The 10,825-nt window shown below is 45.7% G+C and overlaps 1 protein-coding gene across 1 annotated transcript in view; it reads left to right on the forward strand.

Annotated features, from left to right (window-relative positions):
* The window catches only part of USP31 (ubiquitin specific peptidase 31), a 65,969-nt gene that overhangs the window by 46,093 nt on the left and 9,051 nt on the right, over positions 1–10,825 (forward strand). The window contains exons 12-15 of the mRNA XM_045776492.2: positions 2,356–2,475; positions 4,790–5,015; positions 7,436–7,594; positions 9,315–9,467. Of these exons, the coding sequence (XP_045632448.1) occupies positions 2,356–2,475; positions 4,790–5,015; positions 7,436–7,594; positions 9,315–9,467 (658 nt within the window). The remainder of the gene's footprint in view (positions 1–2,355; positions 2,476–4,789; positions 5,016–7,435; positions 7,595–9,314; positions 9,468–10,825) is intronic.

Here is a 10,825-nt window from a genome sequence, read left to right on the forward strand (position 1 = left end):
GCTGTTTATAGTCTAGTGGGGATAAATAAATAAGTCAAGGAAGCAACTTAATGTGGTTGAGAAACAGGAATGAGGCCAGTGTGCCTGGAACACGGGTGAGGAAGAGAGTTGTGAGAGTCTGTCCTGGTCATAAAATAACCCTAGCATCTAAGAGTAGTGCCTGGCACAGAGAAAGCAGTCAGTAAGTACAAACTAGAATGAATGAATAAATGAGTATTACTTGGGGAGTTCAGTCATTAGGTCCAAAAATAACAGTACAGGTACAGAGGAAGAGACAGGGAGATTTAGCAGCAGACCGTGAGACAACTTTGGGTTCAGTTGTCTGTAAGCTCAGTATTGACCCACAATGTCACTTGCCAGCCACCGTTAGCTGCCTTAAGGGTACTTTAAAACAGTGTCCAGAATTCAGATGATGATAGCACTGCTCTTTTCATTACCTCAAATGTTCACGGTTAAAAGAGACTGACAGACCAAGGCGCAAGAGAGCGGCTAGGGGATGGTGCATCTGGAAACCATGACGCACTGAATATCTTTTGACAGAGGAGGGCTTAAGTGGGGATCTGATAGTTATTTTTAGGTGCTTAGAGGACTGTCTGTGGATGAGGGATTGGACTTAATTATATCTAAAAAGCAGAACTTAAAGATTGGAAATTACAAAGGAGAATGAATTTGTCTTAATATGAGGAAGAACTCTCTGACAGACCATCTGAAAATGAACTAGCCGCCTGCTGAGATAGCCGTGCTTCATTGGCTACGCAGAGTTAGCTAGACCAGTGATGCTTCGAGTATGGTCTGCAGGTCTAGGAGCTCTTTGTAGCAGTTTACAGTTAAGCACAGAAATCAGAGACGTTTTAGAAAATGTCATAGCTGTTAGACATTGTCAGGACATTCTTACTGTATCTTGTACAGTATTCGTATTGGAAATTAACAGAACAAACAACAACTTTACCCTTTACCACAAGCCCTGGGACACATATGGAGACTATTAATATGTCACACGGAGGTGCAGACTTACCAGGTGACCACGTAGGTCCCTGCCAATCTAAGTGTCTGAGCTACTTCCATCCACCCAAACTTCTATTTCTCCCCATGTTTCCTACAAACATGATTGGGTCTCCCTGTCATGAAAAAAAAAAAAAAAAAATCTCCTCAGTCCTGTTTCCCTGTCCAGTGACAGTGCCTTCCTTTCTCCTCCCCTTTCTGCTTCATTCCCCATTAGTGGTTTCAGCTCTCTCCCTCCCTCCATCTGACTTGCACTTCTGACATTACCCTCTGAAACGCTCAGTGGCCCATAGTTTGCTCAGCTCTGTGGCCTTTGCTCCATCTCCGTCCGACCTCTCCAGGATCTTGCCATCCTCTGTCCTTGGTGTGCATAAAAGAGAATGCTTCTGTTTGCCTGTTTTTCTGACTGCACATCCTCAGGCTCTGGTGGCTTCTCAGCTTTGGTATTTCCCTTAAAAAGAGGCATTTCCCAAGATTCTGTACTTGACTTCTGTCTGTCCCATCTCAGTAGGCATTGTCATCCATACCATGGTTTCCGTACCTCATCATGTTCATGGTCCCTGATCTGATGCATCTTCTGAACTCCAGGGGGATTTAAATCTCTCTCCAGACATGCCTCATGGGCACCTCTAACTGAATATGTCCCCATTCTGAAACCCTCGCCTGCAGAGATGGCATATGTGGACTTGAAGCCTCAGATTGACGTTCAGAAAGATCTTGTTGATAGCAGGAAGGGGAGTGGATTGTTTAGAGTGGTTCAGTGCTTGGGAGAGAGATCATTTAGGAGACTCGCAGAAGTCCAGGTAAGAGCATGGGTGAGGGCTCTGAATTAAGGCCGTGTTAGTGGGAATGGAGTAGAGGAGACAGGTGTGAGGTGTGGCAGAGACAATTATTTGGATAGATGTGGTGCTGGAGGAAGAGGGAAGGGTTTGAAGGTTTGGGATACGCCCCCCTCCTGCCCCTGCCGCCGGTGCTGCTTTTGGTGGGTGGTAGTGTTGTTGTTGAGGTAAGACATGGAGGAGGAGGAAGTATATTGATGAAAAGGCAGTGGGTTGAGTTTGGGAGTTTGTGGAATTTGAGGTTCTTCTGTGACATTGAATATCCTCTGTGTAATATTTACCTGTTCAGTCATCCCTTTTTGAGAGAGAATTTATTCAGCAAATCTTCGGGGGCCACCTCTGGCCAGGTGTCTCTTGTGATTGTGTTTTTCCATTGACTCCCCATCATATTGGTTTCCAGAGAGATTCTGAGTCCTACCATGCCCTGACCAAGAAGTGAGTGTCGCGCTCTCCTGTAGAAAGTCTTGCCTTAAGTGGCGCTTAACAGAAGTCATTTCGTGCTCCTTGTTTTCAGCTCGCCCCAGATGACGCCTGGCGTTGCCCGCACTGTAAGCAGCTGCAGCAGGGGAGCATTACATTAAGCCTCTGGACTCTGCCTGATGTGCTTATTATACATCTAAAGAGATTTCGACAGGTAGGTAAATCCTCTGTAATAGTGAGAAAAGCTGTGACCACGTTTCTTACACCCCTTCCAGTGGGCTGCATGGGGATTCTTCAGGTGCCACTGTTTTATCAAGTGTTCCCGTCCATGTTGTACAGACACATCTGGCCCAATGTTTGGGGTCATGTTTTGTTCTTACCCAAAGCAAAATTTGAGCATCCTGTGACCCTTTAAATTCTAAACATTTTAGTTCATACTGCAGATATTTTACTTTGTTTTTGAGGACTTACTTTAGATTTGTAAATGTTGTGTTTTAACTTTTGGTAAGTGTACTTTGGGATTTAAAAAAAAAATAGAGCTCCTTTCGGGGGTGGGTAGAATTCTCTTTGTACATAAAGTAATAACGGGTGTCATCCTGCTCCCAAGAAGCTGTCATATAGTTGGGAAGATGAGTCATAAATATATACAAAGAAAAGCTGCTTTGAGCTGTATTACTCTGAGTCAGTTTTTCCAGAAAGGCTATCTATTCCCTGAGGTTAGGTTTGTCCTGGGCAGGCCCCATTGTAGGAGAGGTAAAGAGGTAAATCTTTAAGGGGTGTCTGAGGCCTGGCATAAGGTTTATATCTGGAAGATTAGGAGGAGGTATCTCCCAGGTGAGGTGGGAGCAGGGCTTCGCACGCACGGTGGCCAAGGAAGCGATGTGTGCAAAGCCCAGAGTGCAGATAGCATGTGCCAGAGACTGAAAGCAGGCCAGTTTGGCTGGAGCTCCAGAGGGTGGGGGAAGCTGTGAGTTGAGGTGGAAGGGCTACGCAGGGGCTGGTTGGCCAAGCAGACCCTTATGGGCAGAGTGGGAGTCTGATAAAGGGTTAAGCAGAGAAGCAACATGACCAAATTTGTGATTTGAAGAGACTATCCTGGCTGCTATGTGGAGAATGTGAGGCTGCACAAACGAAGCTGGGGAGATCTGAAGGGAGCCATGGCAACCATCCAGGGGAGGGATGCTGATCGCTTGTGTGGAGCATTGGCAGTGGAGATAAGACCGGAATAGAATCAAAGGATGCTTAGGACTTGCTGGTGAAGTGGAGGTGTCTGGGGTGACACCCACAGGATCCCTAGGGCTGGGCGTTCACTCAAAGGTTTGGGGTCTGGCTCCTATAATAGTAAAGAATGTCCCAACTGCATGTTTCCATTGGGATCTGCAGGTAGACAGCTGGTGAGGTTCAGGGCCCAGCCTTCTCTGGCCCCTTCCGCACATGCACACTAACTTCCTTCACTTTCTGTTTCTTTAGAAGGTATGTCCTCACCCTTCCCACACCATGGACTCAAAACTGCGGCGTCGCTTTTGTCTTCTTTCTTGTCCCTCCCCTATAGCCAGTCACCTCTTCAGCTTGGTTGTGCCTCTGCATGGCCTCCTGAGTGTGTCCCCTTCTCCCCATTCTTGCTGTCAGCCTGGCACTTCAGACCCGTGAGACTTCCCAGCTGGTTGCAGTCACATTGTCTTCTACTTGATTCCTTAGCCTCAGCTGCTCCTCCCTTCGTGTCACGTCCTGTGCACTGCTTCCACAGCTCTGATGACATTCCCTCCTCCCTCAAGCCTCAGTGCTTGACTGCAGAACAAGGTCCAGATTCTTTAGTCTGACCTTCCTGACCATCCAGGGCTCATCCTGCCTTTCTCTTACGAACATTTTCCTTCTCTTAATAGATCCATGGCTCCTTGGGGTGGGCGTTAGCCGTGCCTGGTTAATTTCTTAAAGCTCCCACAGACACAGGAAACATTCAGAAAACAGCTATTGAGCTGATGGTTGGATTTCAGAGGATTTCCCAGTGACCTTAAAGGAAAATACATATTACCCAAGATTATCAACTAAATGAATATATTAAGTCAGTGTTACACGTTACCGTGCTTATTGGGGGAGATGTGGGGGGAAAGGGCAACTGCTGATCCAGCGGCTATTCTGTGCTGGCACTGCACATCGTCTCTTACGTACACGATCACTCCATCCCTGCTCATGCTTCTGTGACAGAGGTATCAGGATGAATTGCCCAGTAATGGCATTTTGTAAGTCAAAGACCTAAAACCCCTCTATGAGATAAGGCAACGGAGACTCAGAGGCTCATCAGCCCGTATATGTAGGTCATTGCTTGCTCTACTTTAAGTGGTATTACAACCTGTTCCTCCAGATAGTTAAGACTGTGAGTGAGTTTCCCTATTTTGTATGTGTCTTGGGAAACAACAGACAGTTAACTTAAACCACTCTAGCTGATAGGGTCTGCATTCCACACAAAACTGATCTACCATCTACTTGCATGAAAATATCATCAGAACTTGTTTTTCTTCTTGCAACAGGAAGGAGACAGGCGTGTGAAACTTCAGAACATGGTCAAGTTCCCCTTGACTGGCCTGGACATGACACCTCATGTGGTTAAGAGAAGTCAGAGCAGCTGGAGTTTGCCATCCCATTGGTCTCCGTGGAGACGGCCCTATGGACTTGGGAGGGACCCCGAGGACTACGTCTATGACCTGTATGCTGTGTGCAATCATCATGGCACCATGCAAGGGGGGCACTACACAGGTCTGCAGTGCGAGAGGCCGGGCGTCTGTGCTGACCCTTCCTTCAGACAGGTTTTGCTTGTGACAGGGTTACTTTTGCTTTAGAACCTTCCTTTCTCTTCTAGTGGACAGTGTGCCAACTTTGAGGGCAGTTTTCATCCTCTGGATCTCTGTCCAAGAGCAAATAAATGAAAATTCTTCCTTCTGTTCTGGAGTTTCATCCTATCATGTTCCTCTTTATATAGAATGGGCTTTGGAAAATGCCGAAAACCCGCAGGTACTTGGGAGGCCCCATAGTTTAGAGACAGGAGCATTGGGCTAGAAGCTAGACACCTCCTCCACACTCTGTGACCTATAGTAGGTGACCTTACATGAACTTGGTGACTACACCAGTGAGCTAGAACCTGCCTCTTGGGGTTGTTGTTGTTATGTTGTTATGTTATATATATGTTGTTACCTAGGAAGAGCTTAGGTACTTTCTGTATTATTTTCCCTTTGTGATGCCTAGGCCATACCACTGCTTTTCTGATTGATGTATAAAAGTTCAGGGTTTTAGTTTATAGAACATTTTAAATGCCTTAGTATTGTTGAGTTAAAGATAACATGTTTTTAAGTTTTTATTTGGAATTTTATTTTGCACTTGTTTTAGCTATAATCACATGGTACATGTACAGCTAACTTGTGTATGAATTCTAGATCAAACTTCCATGATGAAGAACCTGCCTTTTTTCTTTTTTAAATTTCCAATTTTTCATGAACCAACCTTTGTAAAAAATACAGTAAAAATATCATGGTAGTGTCAGATTGCTATTTAAGTGCTTATCTCAGTTTGGGTGCTTATCTTGTTATGGACTGGGACCAGTCTGTGAACCACAATTTGAGTAACACTTGCCTAGAAAACACTTGTGCTGGGAAGAAAAGCAAGTAGAGTTATTTGGTAGATATACTGTGAGACCGTTAGTGACTTGCCATGATGCCTTAGTTGCCTTGCTGTGACTGGGAACAAACCACCCTGAAAAGAAACAGACTGATGCTAGTGCTGGGCTGCTCTGTCACTTGTCTTGGGTGAGTCCCACTCCAGAAGGGCAGCCACCTCTCCAGCCGGGTCATTTCTATATCAGCCCTGACGCTGCTGTTTCACCAGCTCCATGTGCTGCCTCTCTCTCCACTTCTCTCCCCTTCTGGTCCTAGGAGTCCATAGCTATCCATGACTTCCCTCCCCACAGTCAAAGATTCTTATTTTGCTCTTCTTTTCAGGGACCTGTCCCGTGTAGCCCCTCCTTGCCTGGGTCCCTTTCATTTCTTAAGGTTCCATGCTTACAAATATGGTTGTTGCCTGTTGAGGGAGTCACTCTTGGCACCTCTCAGGACTCTGTGCCCTGCCCCTGGAGTGTTCAGTGAAATATTCTAGCACTCATTTATTCTCACTCCAATAAATGGGTATTTTTAGAAAGTGTGATAAGAACGTACCCCTCTGGATCAAACTTATCACACCCCTTGATATATCCTTATAAGATCACATGGCTTCATGAACACTAAGTTCTTGTCTGCTTTTGTTGGTATCTGAATGGTCTTTATTTCTATCTCAGGCTTAGAATTGGAACTGGAGAGAAACACGCATTTATGAGCTCAAATGTTCTTAGTTTGCCAGCGGACTTCCACTGGGGCCTTGTTTGTCGTACCCCTGAGGGAAGCAGGGTGGGGTAGTTTTAAGTGCAAGCTTAGGGACTAGATACACCTGAAACGAGCTGGACCCTGCGCTTCACCAGCTGCTTGACCTTGGGCAATCTGGTTAATCTTTTTGAGCCTCTGTAAAATGGGAGTAATAATAGAACAAATCTCATAGGAGTAGCTGAGAAGTTTGGCACATAATAAGCGCTAAACAAATATTAACTGCCGCTAGTATTAGTATCATTATTTCTAGTTCTATTTTCTATCTCTAATAAATACTAAAATGTGACAACATGCTTATATCAGGGTTTCCCAGCCTCAGCACTCTTGACAGTTTGGCTGGATAATTCTTGCAGTGGGGACTGTCCTGAGCATTGTAGAATGTTGAGCAGCATCCCCAGTCACCCATTCAATGCCAGTAGCACCCTATCCCCTAAGTGTGTCAGTCAAAAATGTCTCCATTCATTGCCACATGTCCCTAGGTGAGCAACATTGTCCCAGGTTGAGACCCACTGGTTTAAATAAATAAGTACATTGTGTTTTCTAAGATTAAATAGAATTTTGTCCATTTAGAATAGTTTAGAATTTCCTGAAACATTTTGCCTGAGCGTGCTAGGCAGTTTGGATTTTTTACCACTGTGTGTGTTACTACATGCAGCCTTAAAAAGCTCTTGAATTAATGATACGAGCCAAAGCACAGGTGTCTGTGGGCAGAGTGGACTGGCTGGTGCTCCCCTCCCCCGGTACTGATGACAAGCTCTTTTTTGGCAGCATACTGTAAGAACTCCGTGGATGGCCTCTGGTACTGCTTCGATGACAGTGATGTGCAGCAGCTGTCGGAAGATGAGGTCTGCACACAGACGGCGTACATCCTTTTCTACCAGAGGCGGACAGCTATTCCGTCGTGGTCGGCCAACAGCTCAGTGGCAGGTAAGGCCAACTTATTCTTTGGCAGTTTTTTCTAGAACAGAAGATTGTAATTAATGGTTCAGAGAACTTCTCCACAAGGTCTCATGACTCTGTGGGGTTGATCAGATAAATCCTCACATTTGTTTTTAATATGGAAACCAAAATGATTGTGGTCAAGGAAATAGGGGTGGAATGTGTGAACCCTCAGAGTTCACATGGAAGCAGGTAGAACCTGTCTCAAAGTGAGCTTGTCATGTTTGCTTGTGGAATGAATGAATGAATGAATGAAAGAAAGAAAGAAAGAAAGAAAAAGAAAAAGTAGTATGGCATGCTATTCTAAAAGCGGGAATGAAACTTGGCTTTGCCATGTTTTGGTTTGATCATCGTCTTGGAGCACATCCCATCCAAGCCACATATTTAATCATCTGTAATGTGGGAGTACTAATAATACCTGCCTGATGGGGTCACTGTGTGCATCAGATTAGGTAACTGTACCTTAGAGCCTTTTAGAAAAGGTGAAGGCCATTAGAAATAGTTCTTTCTGGGGCGCCTGGGTGATGCAGTCATTAAGCGTCTGCCTTCGGCTCAGGGCGTGAGCCCAGCGTTCTGGGATCGAGCCCCACATCAGGCTCCTCTGCTAGGAGCCTGCTTCTTCCTCTCCCACTCCCCCTGCTTGTGTTCCCTCTCTCGCTGGCTGTCTGTCTCTGTCAAATAAATAAATAAAATCTTAAAAAAAAAAAAAAAAGAAATAGTTATTTCTCCCTGTGAGGTCGGCCTGTTCCATTAGAAGGATTGAAGGCTGTAGTCATATTCGATGGGCTGGGTTTAGCTGGATGGGATCTAGTCTGGATGCAGCCACAGATAGTCCAAACAAGGCGATGCATGCTTCTTAATGCAGAGGTTAAGAGACTGTGGCTGAGGACAGGGACATGGTAACATGGGATCACATTAGAGAGTATTAACCCCAGATCCCCTTGTAGCTTGTGAGGGGTAGGTTCGAAGCTGCTGAAAGGCGGCACGGCTGAAGCAGAATGAGCCCCTGCTAGAGTCAAGCCCCAGTCAGTACACCTGCCTCTCTGTAACCACTCACTCCGTTAAGTGAGTGGGAACGCCAGTACTCTAGTGCTTTCCCCTGGTGCTTTCCAGAGCCTGAGATATGCTTGGAAATTACACCCTCTTGAGGTCTATTTGAGACATGTTCAAGAGCAGTTTCTATTGCTCTGGAATATATTTCAGGGCATCCCTGGAATGGACAGTACAGATTGACATACAGCCTGCGTGTGTGCATGTGTGTGTGTTTGTATATTAACATCGTGAAAATGACGTAACGACTCCATAAAACAGTGAGGCTAACAAGATAACGGAGCATGCCACTTTTGTTTGCTCTGTGTCAGAATTTTTTCTGTGTGTGCTTAGAACAGTGTCTGGCAGTAGGTGCTTAATAAATATTTGTAGAAGAGTATGAACGATTCTCTTGCCAGGACTTAAGACCTACACTTTTCATTACGAAGTGTCTGTGCCTATACTTGCATTTCATTACTATAAACATGTGCGAGAGCCTGCCCTCCTTCTTCTAATCTTAACAGGATATTCAAGCAGGCGCAGATCTGCTTGGGGTCTGGGAGTTAACACTGACGTCAGCCACCTCCCAGCTCCGGCAGCAGCACTCTCGTGAGGGTGTGTGCCAAGCCACCGGCCTGGGATTCTGGCCTGACCTCAGTGCCCACTTCCTTTACTGCAGGCTCTACGAGTTCTTCACTGTGTGAACACTGGGTGAGCCGGCTCCCGGGGAGCAAGCAAGCCAGCGTGACCTCCGCAGCTTCCTCCAGACGCACCTCCCTGGCCTCATTGTCCGAGTCGGTGGAGATGGCCGGAGAGAGGAGTGAAGACGATGGTGGGTATGGGTTTTGTAACACATTTCCACAATGGTGTCTCACAGACACAGCACAGGGTCCCTCATGCTTAGGAACTAAGCCCCAGGAAGACTGGGAGAAGGTAAAAGGGCTGGTGGTAGCCCCGTGTGTAGCTGTGGGTTACAATCATAAGTGCCATTTTCTATAAACCGGGTCATTCACTTTTCCTCTGTGACCTCTAGGATGACTTTCTCCTCCTATTTCATTATTTTCCACTTCTAAGGTCTAGCGTGGAGGCTGGAACTTTAACTCTGTACAATAATGGATACATTTCTTTCAAAGTGCTTTTCAAAGTCCCTAAAATAAACTGTAAGGGGACTCCGCAAGGTGGTGATTTGCCCAGGACCTCCTGGCAAGGAAGAGTCGCTGTGCTAGCTCCAGTGGGGGCTTCCCGACTCTTGGCTTCTCCCCTTTCCACCGCGGTTTCCTTTAGAGGAATTTGTGGCATGTTCTTTTAAGTACAGAAGCATCTAGAACAAAAACTCTTGCCTCTCCATAAAGGCAGTTTTTAAGAATTCTGAAGGTGGTCACAATACAGAAATTGGGGGAAATATTGATACAAATAGAACTCTTTTTTTTTTTTTTTTTTTACCTTCACTTACTGCTTGAGTGATGGCAGCAGAACCCTCAGTTCTGACAGAAACCCCAGGTGGTATGGGAAGGATCAGGCAGCCCAGGCGCTGATGCTGGGAGGAGGTGAGAGTGAGCTCAGCCTTTCTAATGAGAACAGTGACTCATCTCCCAGCAAGTCTCCTTCTGTGGCCTGGCATGTTGGTCGCTGTAATCTGCGTCTGGTGGTGGGTAATTGTGAGAGCGTGAACTGGAGGGAAACAGCAGGAGTCTGGAAGGGGGCCGCCTGGCTGGGGAGGTCTGCGTCATTGTAGCTCTAGCCCCGCTCCCTCTTCTGGCTTGTTGCCTCTTTATTTGTAAAATAACAAGAGTACTTAGCTGGAATTACTAAGCTCCTGACATTTTATGGAAAACCAGACAGTGGATCTTTGCTTAAGTAGAGGTTTTTCTCAATGCAGACTTTAAATTTAGAATTCTCTGTTGTATTAACAGTAAGCTGATTTGCCCCAGTCTGTTTTTAAACAGTGTAGTTGGTGAAATCAGTATCCTCTTAAACATCATCATCACAGTGGTGCCCGGGTGGCGCCCACAGAACAGAGCCTGTCTCTGGGGATCTTATCTGGAAGGTTTTATAAATACCACAGCTACAGTACTAAGTATGTGTGGAATTTAATTTAGAATATTTTCTTTGGAAGGAAGTTTTAAGGCACTCAAAATAGAAGTAGGTAGTTCTAATTATGAACTTTTTCTTCGGAAGTTTGAAATCACT

The sequence above is a fragment of the Ursus americanus genome, chromosome 2 (genome assembly GCF_024610735.1).
Source record: "Ursus americanus isolate L20-20 chromosome 2, mUrsAme1.1.p, whole genome shotgun sequence".
Lineage (NCBI taxonomy): Eukaryota > Metazoa > Chordata > Mammalia > Carnivora > Ursidae > Ursus > Ursus americanus.